Source organism: Copidosoma floridanum, unplaced genomic scaffold (assembly GCF_036245765.1).
Source record: "Copidosoma floridanum isolate Cflo_tuat_1 unplaced genomic scaffold, Cflo_Japanese_pri ptg000001l, whole genome shotgun sequence".
NCBI lineage: Eukaryota > Metazoa > Arthropoda > Insecta > Hymenoptera > Encyrtidae > Copidosoma > Copidosoma floridanum.
In genome coordinates, this window is record NW_028321878.1 from 8437220 (window position 1) to 8452656 (window position 15437).

Genomic DNA, 15437 nt, shown 5'->3' on the forward strand with positions numbered 1-15437 from the left:
GAGGCGCGGTATTTACGTATTCGATTTCACATCGAAGTTTTACACTGAAGTTTTCCCGATGAAAATCTCAATACCTACACGTGGACAAAATAGAAGAGAACAAAAAAATTATTTCTTCGAATAACCCAAAGTGTTCACAGGATCAGTTTAAATGCAAGGGTTGCCGGTTACGCGAGCGCATTCGTATAGCCTTATAACTTATTAATACTGTATATATAACCATATCGTCGATCGAGTGACACTTTACACTATATATATTATATATATATGTATACATATATGCTACGGTAAATTAGGCTAACAAATTACACTTTTCTCGGTTGACCCGTTGTATACGTAATTTAGTTTCCGTGTACAGTCAGGTTTAATTACATTCACGAGCTCGTCGGTACCTTCGATGAGCATAAACGTTTTTTTTTTTTTTTTTTTTTCCTTAAGTACTTAATATTTTGTTACATCGGTTCGTTTCATATTTATTGGGATTAAAAATCGATCCAATTGTCCTATTCGCTTCTTTGTTTTTTTTTATATTACTACGCGTACCTTTACTTTGAAGGTACATCACTAGATAGTATACATATGCATGGTTGTATCTATATCCGTTAATTTATTTTTTTGTTTTATCACTCGTTATACATACGTCACGCATATTTACACGAGTTACCGGTGATTGTCTAAAACACTCACTCGTTTCACATTCGTTTCAATCGCATGATCATCACGAGATCTATTTTTCTTCTTCTTTACTTAAAAATGTTTTCGTTCACACTGTTAATTTAAAATAAAAAGTAAAAAAAAACTTAAAAATTGTATTTTTCATCTAACGCATGGTAATTATGTGTTTCCTTCACTCTAAACTCGCTGGAACGGCTTATATAGCATTTTGTAAATTATATTGCACCTCACTATCTTATAACCACTCCATTGGTCTAACGATGGTCCTTATAAATTTCTCCTCTTCGCTGGGATGGAAAAAGCTATATTAATCTAAATTTTAGCCATTTAATTCCAACCGCGTTTGTCTTGTACAAAGTTATCCTACAAAATGTACACAATTACAATCACAAAATTGAATTCCGTATACGTCGATTCGCAAAAGTTGTAAAAAAGATTTCAAAATCGAAAAAAAACATGACCTTTTGCATACGTAAAATGTTTGTAACAAATAAACATCCCATAGACGTGTGTCTGCCACACGTGCGATCAATCAACATTTAACCTTTCGTGTTTGCAACACGACTCACACGAACGAGAGCTCGAACAATCTTATGGTCACGTTTGCCAACATCAATAAACATTTGCTCACGAAAATTCATACACACACGCATTCGGATGGCAAAGAAACTCTCTGTCCAGGTATATACCCCCTCAATCGTATAGAAACGAACGACCCGATGCAATGACCCACACACCCACAATTCGATCATCGACAACGCGCGCAGCCCTACGACGAGCCGTAGTCACTTCACCATGGCGGCGCACAAGCTCACGACACGGGCACGAAAGCGTCGTCGCGCGGCCCGACGGCCGCCGTTCTGCTGGGGCTGCTGGCGCGCACGATGTGCTGGAGGTCCTTGCTCATGCTCTCGACGTGCTCCCGGGCCTTCATCCTCAGGGCTTGGATGCTCGAGGTGCGCGGGTCGTGGTTCCCCGGGGGGCTCGCCGGTGGCTGTGCTCCGTGACTCGCTGCCATACCGCCGCTCAGGGCGCCTGCTGACACAGGATATACGTACATGTCAAGGGGATGGTTTTTTCTTTTTTTTTTTTTTTTTTTTTTTTTTTTGGGCTCGGGGCTCGAGATTCATGGTGGAAAATTCGTTAGTCGTCTCGGCTGTGAACAGTACCGAGAGAATCTTGTAACAATCCGTCACAATTGGATAAAAATATGTGTATTTTGCAAAAAAAGTTCTTTAATCTCGCTTGATTATTTCGATGTACGAATTTTCCACCCTGAGCTGTTCAAGGCACAATTAATGTTTATACAGTTTTTTTTTTTTTTTCTTTTTTTTTTTCAATGTTACATGAGACTGTTAATATAATATTATATACTATTCGTGAAGGAAAAATACGAAAACAATAAAAGTGGCTTTACTGTACTATATAATTGTTAGTATAATAAAAATAAAGAGAACCTTTTTTTCGTTTATTGCGTGATTATGGATTATAACTGTCTGTGTAAGCGTCTGAATACATCGGTCAGTTTTTCTTGATTAAGCAGAACATCTAAACAATTTAACAAAGTTTATGCACGTTTTATTGATTTTCAATTAAATGTATTTGGATGGATGGTTTTTGTTTTTGTTTTTTTTTTTTTTTTTTTTTTTTTTTGTTGAAAAATGAAATAAATGATTGAAAATCGTTAAAGGAAATCAATAAATTTCATATCGATACGTATATTATCTAAATCGGGTTTAGGTAACTGAAATACACATTTTCAATTGAGGCGTTTTCGCAATACAATGTTTGTATTATTAAACAGTTATTAAAGAAATGCAAAAAAAAAAAAAAAAAGAATAAAGGCACTGTGATAAAAAATCAGAAAAATTGAAAAAAAAACTCACGTTTCAGCAAAAAAAGAGACGAAAAGGAGTAAAGTATGGAGAGGAAGTTTTTTACGGAAAATAACAAGTTGGCGACTAAATGTAGAATGGAAAGTGTGGCGTTGTTGAACTTGGCTTTTGACACTTTCGAGAAGGGTGAGTGGAGCGGAAGGGATTCCAGCTGTCACATCCAGATATCGAAAGCGAGGGAGTAGGAAAAGAAAAATGAAAAAATACATCGAAGGAGAAAAAATAAGTGCGCCAGCGAGAAACTTACCGGTGAGTATGTTGCCGGCAACTGCGACTGCCGGGGGTGAAGGTAGACGCCTGGGGGACGTCAAGTAACTCGCGTAGCCCGCCTGTGGCCCCGCCAAGAAGCCGGGCAGGGCGTTCAGCAGACCAGACGGGTGGAGCCACGGGTCCCCCGCTAAGCTCAGTGCGCCACTGCCCACGTTCCTGTGGAAAATATATTTCGATTAAAATTTCGCTGTACTTATCGTTACATCGATGGAATTCTTTTTTTTTTTTTTTTTTTTTTTTTTTCTTTATAAAAGTAATTTTTTTTTTTTACCGTATAAGGGCGCTGTGCTGATATTCGCGTTGAAAATCACCGAGCCCGAGTCTTGCAGCTTCCATTTTTTCTTGTCTACGCCACTTGGCCCTTCGATTTTGAAACCATACCTACAACAAATAAATTTCTATGTTACTGCGGTAATAAGAATTTATTAAATATAATAATGTATGGTTTGTTATCAATTATTTCACATTTAGTTGAAAAAAATACAAAAATTTGTTGGATTTAATTTTGGTTATATTAAATCCCAATCGTTAACTAAATAACTTATTTTTCTGTCGTTACAGAGGCCTTGAAAAGCAAAAATTCTAAACAAATGTTGATATAGCTTTGAAAGTGTAAATCCTACGAACAATCACAAAAAGTTGAGAAGAAAAAAAAACATCCTGATAAAAAGATACGTTTGAAAAAAAAAAAAAATAATGGAAGAAAATGATTTGAGTGCAGTCACCTCGTGTACAATCGTCACCTTCATTAACTACGACATCCAACTATAGGCGTGTACCATCATAGCGCTACCCTTTGCGTGCACCTATAATTTCAGGTCATGAGTAAAAATTTCGTGATGCTCCGATGCACGTCATCACAGAGGAGTTGAAAAAAAAAAAAAAAATTAAAGCGCGTGCACCAACTAATGCATCGTCGTTATCTCAATCTCGAACTCATCGCTACTGTTAAAATACCTCGTGTCTTTCTGTTGATGGTGTTAGCGTGTTGTTCACTTATTTATTAATTTTTTTTTTTTTTTTTTTTTTTTTTTTTTTTTTAATGCCAGACTTGCTACCGAATGACTTTCCTTTTAGTTTAATTGTAGGTTTTGAAAATGGGGTAGCCCAAGGGTTACACACGGATAGGTGATTTCCTGAGGCTGACAAGCGCTGCTGTAAAGTGCTACTCCCGTACGGCTAATCGAGTGCGAGGCTTTTTTTTTTTTTGGTCTCGAAGTGTTAAATCATCCACCGAACGAATTTATGAAGATTATCAAAGCAAAATGAAGGAAGTTGATCGATTGCCCGATCAATTTAAAGGGTGATATAGCCGAGCTGATAAAATTAATTGATGTCTAGAAGGAAAAAAAGAAAAAGGATATTACAGTACTTTGATTTTACGTGATATGATCTACACATCACCCGTCGAACAATCTCAATTCCAATTTGAGTGCCGTGTGCGCCGAAACCACTTGCAACTCTAGTTAACACACTCAAAACCTTCCAAATCGACACCCAAAAAGAATCATCGATAATCCATTAACAACGGAGCCCAAGAACAAAAAAAAACAGCCAACAACCCCTCCGGGCCTTTGAAAAAAAAAGAAAAAGAAAAAAAAAAATAGTCGAGTATCAAAATGGCGAGCAGCGCGAAAACAACCAATAGAGGGGAGCCCCTCGGTTCCCATCGCGCCTTTGCTAGCAGCCTCTCGTTGAATTATTCATAAGTAGCTAAACCTCAGGCCGATGATCCCCTCGCGCCCTCCAAACTCAAGATTACTCTCCCCCCCCCCTGATCTGCCAGAAACAGCAGCCATGCTCGTATACACACACACACACACACACACACACAACTTGTTCCTTTCGGGTTACACAATGTACCTAAGGTCCGTTCATTTTCGATTTCCCGGCCACCAGTTGCCCTCTTACGTTCCCGACGCGCGCGATCTCTCTCTTTTCCGTAGCCGTTGCAGCCAAACAGGGTGTGGACTTGCCTCTCCCCTTGCTCCCCGGCTCTTGCGTACATTCTTCGGGCCGTTCTTTCACCCGTCCGAAGCAAGTATATGTATATACGCGAGGCTCCTTTTTCTTATACGAGAGCCGGTTTTAGGGGTGTCGACCACCCTGCTCCGCCCCAGACGCTGCGCGTACCCTCTTACTCCGCTCTCTCGTCGCTTTATACCCACGAGCACGAATATTACGCGAAGTTTGGGCTCGCCTTAACCAAAGGGACGTTCCTTCCGACACCTCTTGGGTGCTCTTTTGGCTTTGGGAGCTGTTGGACCATAATTCCTCCTTGGATTTTTCGGGAACTTCTCAATAATGCTGGACTGGGAGTATGACATTTTTTCCCCAAGTTTTACCATTTTTGCCGATTGCCGATGGTTTCAATCAGATGATTAAAGGATGTGCATTTGAAAATAATTTTTCGATGAATTATTTCAATGACAAACCCCTTTAGTTGATTTTAGGGCAAAGACCAAACAACCATGTGTCCTAGAGTGAGATCAATCGAGTCTTGGGAATTTTTTTGTCACTGTTTACCTGTTTATTGTCAACAAATGTTTGTAAAATACTAACTTATGAAACGAACAGTGTTGATTGCCCGAGGCATGACTACGAGTTAGATTATATATAAGTTACAAAGGCATTGTTGTAGTTCAAAATTCATTGACCATCATTTTGATCTCTACGAAAGTGGTGGTTTTTCTTGCAGTTCATTCACCGTAAGGACCTTTATTTGATCGCCAGCACCGCGACGATCGATTTTTTTAGTCATGTGCACTTTTTCGTGATTCGCGAGGTGTTTGAGACTAGAAAAAGTATTTTGGCACAAGTAGCAACGCCGAAGAGTCTTGTGCATGTGCACCTGCTCGTGGGTTTCGTAGGCCTTGAGAGTAGGGAGGACTTTTTGGCACAGGTAGCAGCGAACCGGTGTCCCGGACATGTGCACGTCCTCGTGTTTCGCGAGAAAATTGGCCCCCGGAAACTTTTTTCGGCACAAATGACAACGATAAAGGGCTTTGGATTCGCAGCTGGGATTTCGTTTGGGATGGTCCTCCATACTAATGAATGATGCACCACCCGATTTCAAGGCGATGTTGGTTTGTTGAAATTGAGCTTGTTTTATCTGTTAACGAAAATAGTACGCAATGCTCGTCATTTCTATGCGATTAATGGGTTGAAAGTTTTTTTTTATTTTCATTTTTACATTAAATTGCACAATTAATTACTTCAAGTTAGACAAGATCTCGCTTAAAGGGCACAACTGTTTTTTATTCAATACTTAATTTTTACAGCAGTACAATTATGCAAGAAATAATAACACAATTTTAATATCAAATTTTTTGAATTTTCAGCGAATTCGACGATGTGAATTATCAAAAATACTCACTGTGGGGTCAGTAAGCTTGAATGAAACACTGGCGAATACACATGGGTCAAGAATATTCAGCATAAAAGGCATGCGATTAATAGCTTCGAGTTGTAAGTTGAGGTTACGTGATTCTACTGTATGTAAACACAATATTATATTATTGATGCACGACTGTCACCACTTGACACAATGAATGACTGCAACACGAATTTACATTATAGCGCCGATTTTTCACCATAGCAGAGTTGGATCATATTTAAAATCTAATCATGGTTCATACGATTATTACATTCGTGTGAAAAAAAAACGCGATAAAAATTACAAAAAAATTTTTTTATTTCCCCATTGAATGATGTAACATACATACATTTTATATCATTTATTTATTTTTTGGTATATACATGGCAAAAAATTAAAAAAAGTTGATTTAAACCTCTGTTTCATATTTTAAACGTCTTTTTTTTCTGGATTTAAAAGTACATTTAAAACATTAGTTGGATCATGTATACATAGTTAGGGTGTGGTTAAACGAAATGACGCTTGCGTGCGTGGATTGCAAAGATTTTCAACTAATGGAACTTCATCACGGTGTTGTTTTGTGGTTTGACGCATTGTATCTGGTGTTCTGCTAGCATGGACTCGTTCAAAAAGCTTAGGAGGCAGTTGAAGCACTGATTGGGCCCCAGGCCCAAGTGCACGTTTTCATGCATCTCTAGATTAGCAGAATCCTTGAATGTTTTGTTGCATACGCTGCAACTCCAGTATCCATTGAACTTTAAGTACGGAGAGTATTTTGAATAATGGTATAAATCTGTCCTAAACGACATGTCTCAGAAATTTAAACGATCTTCGTTTCGATTGTTGTCACTGGCTGTACGTGTGGTGGTATCGAGGCTGTTTTGAAGACGTGGATTTTTCTGTCGATAAGTATCAACTGTTAATTACTTTGCATTAGACTCTGGTAAGGCTATTTTTACTGTATTTTTAATGTTCCTTATCAAACGCATTATAGATGGAGTTACAGTTTTTTTTTATTTTTTTTTTATTGTAAGTATACTGTTCTGCACAATGTGCTAGAAAACGGTAGTTTGATATGACGTAGATAAGTGAATGATTTTGATAAAGAAACATATGAAAGTAGTGATAACACATGAAAGACATTTATTTGCTATTCAATTTTAAAAGGTGTTCAAAAGGTGTACTCACTGTTGATTTGGCAATCTCTTTTGTTTTGCAAACACTTGTAGCACCAAATGATTGACGAATAAAATGTGCGTTTCTTAGTATCTTGACAATATAGGAAATCTGTTTCAAGATTTACGTCTTATGTATGTGTTTTCGAATTAAATAAACACTCAAACACGGATGTACAGAGCCACGTACGCGATTTATTAAAGCATACAACACCAATACGAATACCTGAACAAAATATACAAAATATAAACCATACACGATGTGTGCGGTAAAACGTTCAGTAAGCTAGTAATACGTTCACAATAGAAATAGTTCCCAATGAGCCACGTATGTTTAGCGATGCGTCAGATATTGTTAATAGTGGAACGTAAATAGGTGTATGATGTGAGCTTGTAGTTGAAGCAATTAAGTAAAATTTCTTATCAGTGATGTGTGAAATATGTTTCTAGAGATTATTTTTTCGAATGCAATGAACCTTCAGCCGAAATTACAGTTTACATTTGGATCCATACAGACAATTGACGACAAACAAGCTGCACGAGACTTTACGATTTGTCTTTTTTAGTAATAAAATTAAAGAAAAAGGAGATAAATTCAAAATGAAATAAGTAAAAGTATTATCATCTGCCAACCGAGCGTACAACTCAACGTTTTTATATAAGATAGACCAATGTCATGTAAATAGGTAATATGTACGATGAGCTCATCGCAACGACACTGGTGTAAGTTCTCGTTTAAGTTAATTGACGATTTCTAATTTTCAAACGAGTCAAACTTACTTATGACGGTACAAAGCAAAAATAAGAGAATAATTATCAATTTTGTGGTGAGAAGATGAAATGCGATAAAATAAGAAGTAAAGTTTTGATTTCTTCAACAATTCAATAACAAACAATTCGTCGCGTATAAACGTGATTGTATATAGAGCAAAAATTTGATAACTTTGAAAACGAAAAAATTCAAAATCTCTGAATTACCTATATGACATTTTAGACTTGGACATCCGAAATCGATGTGGTATTGTTAATTTTCAGTAGTATATTTTGGCCAATACAGTGGCCTTTTTAAAAATCCATTAAGATAATTGAACCACTGTTGGAGTGTAACAAAAAAATTTCTGTAAAAGTGATGCTTACTAGTTGAAATAAATTATTTACCAGAGTACAGTCTTATTAAAAACGTACTTCATCGTTGTTTTTGTGTGTTCAATGTTTGGCTTCTACATAAAAAAAGAAAAAGTTATTTTGGCACATAAAGACACAAGTAAAAATTATTACGCGAAGCGGTTCAAATGGCAAAGCAATGGGGATTAAAATCAAATGAAATGGAGCACAAAACGCCCGCGTTACGCATTATACACTCTGTATACAGCACAAGTACAACATTGTACTCTCAAATGTAATATCCAGGCAAATTAGGCGGGAAATTGAACGACTCGTTCACACCATCCCGGCCCCTCTCATTTTTCTCCGGAATTATCTCGCTCGCGCGCCGCCGCGTAGTATTCGTCAACAAGATGATGATATATTATATATAGAGGAGCTCGAGGGAAAAGAGGATAACTGTGCGGAAAATGCGAACAGCTGGAAGACGACATTGCCGGCTCATCAGGACGATATTTGGCCATAAGCGGGCACGGGGCGGGGGGAAGCAATTTTCTTTCGCACCCTGGCAATGAGATGCGCGAGAGAGAAAGACCAGATACCAACGCGCTCCTCCTCCTCCTCTTCTAAGAGGCGATGAGAAAGTAAGCGAATTTCCTTCTTGTTTTATGTTAAGCGAGCCCGCCTCTACCTCCAATTTCCGCGACTCTTGCCCCTTTTTTTTAAGGATTTTTTTTCCCTTCCTCCGGAGCTGCTAGCATGTATAGGCACGGCAGGAATCGCGGGCTAGCTTCGCGAAGAAAAGGTGCAATATGTTTTTGGATGTGCTATACTTATCGAGGGAATAAAATTGAAACACCATCTATGATGGAGTACAAAAACTTGGTAAACGTCACAACATTGTAATGGACTTTATGCGATAGTAGTGTTTGGTACAGAAAAAAAACGCTAGTCTAACTCTTTCAACAAAAAAAAAAATCATGTTCAAGTGAAAAAACTCACGTGTAGCTATAATAAAGTAATGGGGCGAACGCGCCATTTCATCCTTTCCGGGACAATCTATTCACAATTTGTGAGAAAAAAGGAGCCGTAATGACGTAAGTAAAAGGGAAGAAGGAAAAAAAAAACTCTAGAGTAAAGAGATGCTACCCCGCGAGGTACGATGACAGACTGGGGAAATATAAAGAACGTAGCTAACACGGCTTAACCTCCTTAGGGCGTAAATTTATTACTGCGCTATCGCGTCTCTCGGCTCCTTCGCCTCTTCCCGGCAAATGATATCGCCGGCTAAATTCGTTGGGAGGCAAAAGAGAGAGAGAGCGTCGCGCACGACAGCCCAGAAAGACGGAGAGGAGGAAAGCAACGCGCCGGGAGCTTCGCGTATTATACGCAGCCCGAGTCGAGCGAACGCGAGCTTGCGTTTCAATTGCGCCGCGTCTCCTTATTTTTCTCCTCGTTGTAAGCGATAAATACCCATCCCAGGGCACGAACGTTTTTTCTTGTAGAGACGCACTCACCTGGTCCCTTGTATTAACTTTGGCCCGTGTACAAGCACCGCAGCTTCCCTTTCGACACTGTAGCCACGGTATCGCCGATCGAGATCTGCGAGCTCTCGAAAATCAACATTCCGGATTCGGGACTTGCTCGAGATAAGGGGGGAAAAAAAACGCGCAGCCACGAGCACAGTATCATAGTGGCAAACGATCGTGGGGACAAAGGCATCGAGCGAGAAGAGAGCACCGAGTACATAATGCGATCGGTGTCCCGTGACGATAATCGCCGGGACTCTCTCTCTTCACGCGCGAGCGAGCTAACACATTGCACAAGCGCATAGTGGGCTCGAGAGAGTGGAGTGTGTTGCGATTCGTTGGCGCGATAGACACGAGCTGCCATTGTCGTCCTTGTTGTTCCTCGAGTGGCTGTTGCCGTATGTCGTCGACTGAGATCAGTGCAGTAGCTCGATCGTGGGCATAATATGGCTCGGATTGTATGCCGGCGGTGGTACAGCGGTGATGTTTTGACGTCTGTATATATGGGTACACTGTTGTGCCTTACTTGGGCAATTTTGATTTCATGATTACGCGAAAGGTGGATTATTGGGGGATCGGCAAAAAGTTATGAGAACGCGTAATTGAGTTTTTATACGACAAGGGTTGCGTTACCGATTGAAAACCTGAAATACATCGTTACTTAAATTGTAATGATATGGAGGAATCATCATGCGCAACTTTTTACCTCCGTAGGTCGAAGGAGCTTATACATATTTTTTTCCTTCGAGGTGGTCGTCTCGTCTCTGACAGCCCATTACACTGTACAGAGCTGTGTGCACGGGGCATTAAGAGCTTTTTAGCCATTGTTCATCGGTATGGGTAAACACCCAACCAGATCCCTCGCACCAGCTGTATCCCTAAACTCTTTCCACGAAAGGTGTCGTAGCAAAGGGTAGGGGAGGGGTTGGTCGCCGATACAATGACATACCCGCCGATGGGACGGATGAGCGTCGCGACGAATCTCACACCAGCTCGTTGCTCTCGGGATTGCTGGCGGGGCCCTTTTCCATCCGTCTTTCTTCCTTTTTTTTTTTTTTTTTCAAATCGGCCATTAGATCTCGCCCCGTTCAACCCTTCGCTTTTCAGCCATTACCAACGCGCGTGTTTCACCATGGATTTATATTATGTATCGATGTGGATGCGGGGGGTTTTTTTACAACCACACTGGAAAGAATGGAGGACAGAAAACGGAATTTTTAATCCTTACGAGTGGATAAACTGTCGAAACTCAAAAAACCACCATTGCTCTCTCTATTTCAGGACTTTGTACCTACGAGCCTTTTTTTCGTTCCACTGCATATAAGACCCACGTGATACCGCGACTCAAACAGCGAACGCTTGTATGGGTACATCTGTCCCTCGCGATCCAAGTGAAAAAGAGTCACCGCACGCATCCTACGACACAATCGTGTTTCGGAATCAAGAGAGCGTGCCCATGCGACACCCAAGAGCGACCCCCTACGCACAAACGTCCCTCTCAAGGGGGGTTGAGTGCACTGCACTTATCCCGAGGCGCAGATCTGCAAGTACCACCGGTGTTGAAAGTTGCGAAAAAAGCGTACATTGAGCGACTTGCGCATCGCCATGCGTAATATTGCATCCCCCGGTCGGGGAAAGGGTGGAGCCTCGTTCTTTCGAATCCGAGAGCGGGCTGCTGGGCGCGGAGAGGGTCGCGCAAGAGGCTGGCCCTGCACGTTGTTGTGATTATTATAACTTTCGTGCTTTTTGTACACGCATCCGTTCCCCTCTGACGTGCCCGCTCTCGCTCCCGGGGAGGGGTTCTCGAAGGGGTGGTGTTGCGTGCGCAACCCCTCCGTCATTGCCGAAAGCGTCGGGATTCTAATCAATCTCCACCTATTTTCACGGACTTTCTTTTGGCTGTATCAACTCGCGATTCGAGTGCTGTCTCTTGCATTTTCGGATTTTTTAAAACCAATAGTATATGCAGGAAGAAAACCACGAAATTTACGGTTTGTCACTGTTCCAATGATTATACCCTTGTGATTTTCACGGTTACATAATAATCACTGTTTGAAAAACGTGTAAATAATTTTACTATTTGAGATTTTGAATGAGATGTACGAACGTTGTTTCTGTTTGATTGCTCGACAAGGAAATTAATAGGGACAGTCAGGAACAACGGGATCGTGCTTTGGAAACTAAAGAATTTTCTTCTTGGTGTCTATTTTGGGTGGTAATTTTTATGGACTGGCAATTGAATTTAAAAAAATGTTATTTGTCGAGCTCTCATAACAACCCTCAAATCCGTAGTTTCATTAAAAATCATAAATAGCTTGTGATTCAACCTAATATCATCACGGGCTACATGGAATGGGTATTGTACTTGTAAAAATGGTGTAGAAATAAATTCTCTCTCTTTTTTCGTTTCTTTTTTTTTTTTCCTCACAAGTCATACGAGATATTTCATCAACAAGCATCGAAACATCGTACCTATATATTATTCATGAAGCAATAAACTGATCAAAATTCAAGAGCCCACAATGTTTGCCGCTCCTTCACCCAAACTCCCGGCGCTCGCGACATTTCCATCATAAATCCTCGGGTCCCCTAAGCGCACTTCATCGTCTACAAAATTACTACCCCGAATAACACCCCAACAAACTACACACGACACGTACACCACGCACGCGTGCGAGCATCACTGCCACTGTCTACATACATGCGTGTATACGCACACATATAGGTACGTACAAACCCAGTGTACCGTCGTCTAATAAAGCCACCCCATCACGAACCTACAACATGTGTGTGTGTGTGTGTGTGTGTGTCTCGTAGCGTGTAATCGGTCTTGAACAGAGAGCTAGAGACACCCTCTCTCTCTCTCTCTCTCTCTCTCTCTCTATCTCCCATCCACACAATACTAATGCGCTACAAATAACATCTCAAACGTATGGTATGGACGATTTCACTCGGACAATGACGAGGAATAACTCTGTACGCGCCAACCCCACGTATAACATGCATAGCCGAGTATAGTTTACTCATCCTCGCACTCTTTTCTTACTCTTTTCCACTTTGTTGTTATTACGTTTTTGTAACTATCAACGCCTCTGCATTACTTACGGTACTTTGAGCTTCGCTACAAAGAATCACCAGCCAAAATCTGTGTATAGGTGCACGCGTGCTAGCGACTGTTGGGTCCGTTGTTGTCCTTTCACGTAATAGACCCTCTCTCGATCTTTTTTTCCTTCCTCTCTCTCTCTCTCGACTCGTGTTTTATTTCCCTCTTTTCATTCTCGCACAAAACGCATACAAATGTGGAGATCTCATGGCGATGACAATCGTGTATAGGAAGTATACATGGCACAGAGAACGCGACGTTCAAGGAAGAAAGTGTCGCGTGCATTGCTGCTGCAGGGGAACAGCCACCGTGATTTTGGCCCAAATTAGCCTTATGGTCCCACGTATTTTGACACCCTGTTTTTGTTGCTGTTGTATACAGGGGCGCACGCGGCGCAGCCCTCCATTGTATACGTATACTTACATATATACATATAATTCAAGCAGTGACTGAATGCAGTGCATTGTGTGTCTGTGTTTGGACGATGCACGCGACTATTATTTCCAGTGCATTTTTGGGCTGCGGTATGTACACGTATACACGTATTATTAGTTGTTTTGGGTTTGACGCTCTTTTTTCGGAATCGTCGGTGTATTTGTTTGCTTGCGCCATTTACGTATGGGTACAAACTGATGTTGTTGCTTAAGTCATCGAGTAACGTGAAAAAATATAACTGTAAATTGATTCAAGTGTGTTATTGAAATTACTCCACGTTTAAAATTTGAACCAGAAAAAAATGCATGATATTTTTGCCTTTGCAGTTTTCCAGGGCTGATTGTTTCAAAAGTACAATTGGGTTAACAGGATAGTAGTTTTCAAGAAAAAAAAACTCATCCCCGACATGATGACCAGACTTGACTGTAATTTAGCGAATAATGCCTGGCCTGATAATTTTTATTTTCTCCAGACATAGGGTAACAACTAGCCATATATTACCCGTAAGTACACGCTTTGCCCGTCATCCGTACAAAAAAAAAGGTACACAAAACTGCAGAGCACCCCCTCCCCAGTACACTATACCGCGCGTAAAAGTGCGTCTCTAATAACTTGCAATAAAACCCCAGTGGAGTCAAATTAGCGTCAGAAACAGAGCGCACACACAGGCGCACAAAGGAGAGCGGACGAGCCGGCGCGCGTACAGGTCCGCCCTCGACAAACAGCGTGACTTTTGATGATTATTAACTTCGCAGGGCACGCTCGAGCCCCGGAGGTTAATCCGCTCCCTCCCATCCGACGAGGGGCCCTCGGGGGCTTTTCCTCCCCTTCCTACGGCTTACTATCACCACGGCATTGTATACCGTGTTGGCTTTTTATTTCACGCTCCCTTTTTTTTTTTTTTTTTTTTTCGTTTTTGTTTTTTGCTAACTACGTACTGCTACCGAGACAGACTATACGGTATAGTTGGCTCTTTGACCGAACATGCATATATGCGCGTGTGCAATGTTCGGTGGCGGAATATTTTTCTCCGTTTTTCAATTACACCCTTAGTGTGCCTCTGATTCTTTTTTTTTTTTTTATTATGTTGACTGGCTTTTATCGGATTTTTCGTGGGGCTAATACGCCTTAATAAAGTCGATTGTCACGGGGGTTTTATTGTTACGTGTCCATAGAGCGAGGAGTCGATGTTTCCTGCAGAGGACTGTCATGTCGCTGTGTGATCGTCATTTGTAGATCTTATCTTGCTTTTGTGACCCCATGTGTCGATCAGTGATGTATCGATTCGCCGTGATCGTACGAATTTATACATTTTTCTTTTAATAGGAATCCATTTGAAAGGCTTTGATGTTCACTATAGATGATACAGAAGCATACAGTTGAATTATTCCCAAATTCAATAAAAAAAGGTCTGAAATTTTTTTATGATTAACGTGTCTACATGCAAAGTTAATTTTTCTTGTGAATCGGTTGAAGGAGCGTCGACGTTAACAATGTAAAAAAAAAAAAAAAATTCAGCTCATTGGTAATATTCCGCTGAGGAGACGCTGCGCCTGGGAAGTACAAGTTCATATGAAAATGCCGATATGGTAATTAAGTAGTTGACATTGTACTATCAGTGTCGTCGAACAGTCTAATGGATATTACCGGTTATCCTCATACTGTAATGGGTTACAATAAACTCATTAGATTATACAGAGCGTGAAAATTTCAGAGAAAGTAAATAAACATTATTCGTTTCTTTAAAAACTAAGACACACTGTGAATTACAATATTTTCCAACCAAACCGTCAATTAGGTCCTTAATTTCTGTGACGTTCAAACACTATATTTCGCGATTACTTAAAAAATCCTCGGATGTCCAATAAAGCATTT

General features: G+C 40.5%; 1 protein-coding gene across 3 annotated transcripts in view; it reads right to left on the reverse strand.

The window, feature by feature from the left end:
* Window positions 1–281: 281 nt before the first annotated feature.
* Window positions 282–15437, reverse strand: part of LOC106639771 (retinal homeobox protein Rx1) — a 50535-nt gene continuing 35379 nt past the window's right edge. For all 3 annotated transcript variants that reach the window (XM_089590853.1, XM_089590857.1, XM_089590848.1), the window contains 3 exons: window positions 3112–3221; window positions 2818–2996; window positions 282–1710 (listed from right to left, as the gene is read on the reverse strand). In XM_089590853.1, the coding sequence (XP_089446979.1) occupies window positions 1487–1710; window positions 2818–2996; window positions 3112–3221 (513 nt within the window). In that variant the 3' untranslated portion in view covers window positions 282–1486. The remainder of the gene's footprint in view (window positions 1711–2817; window positions 2997–3111; window positions 3222–15437) is intronic.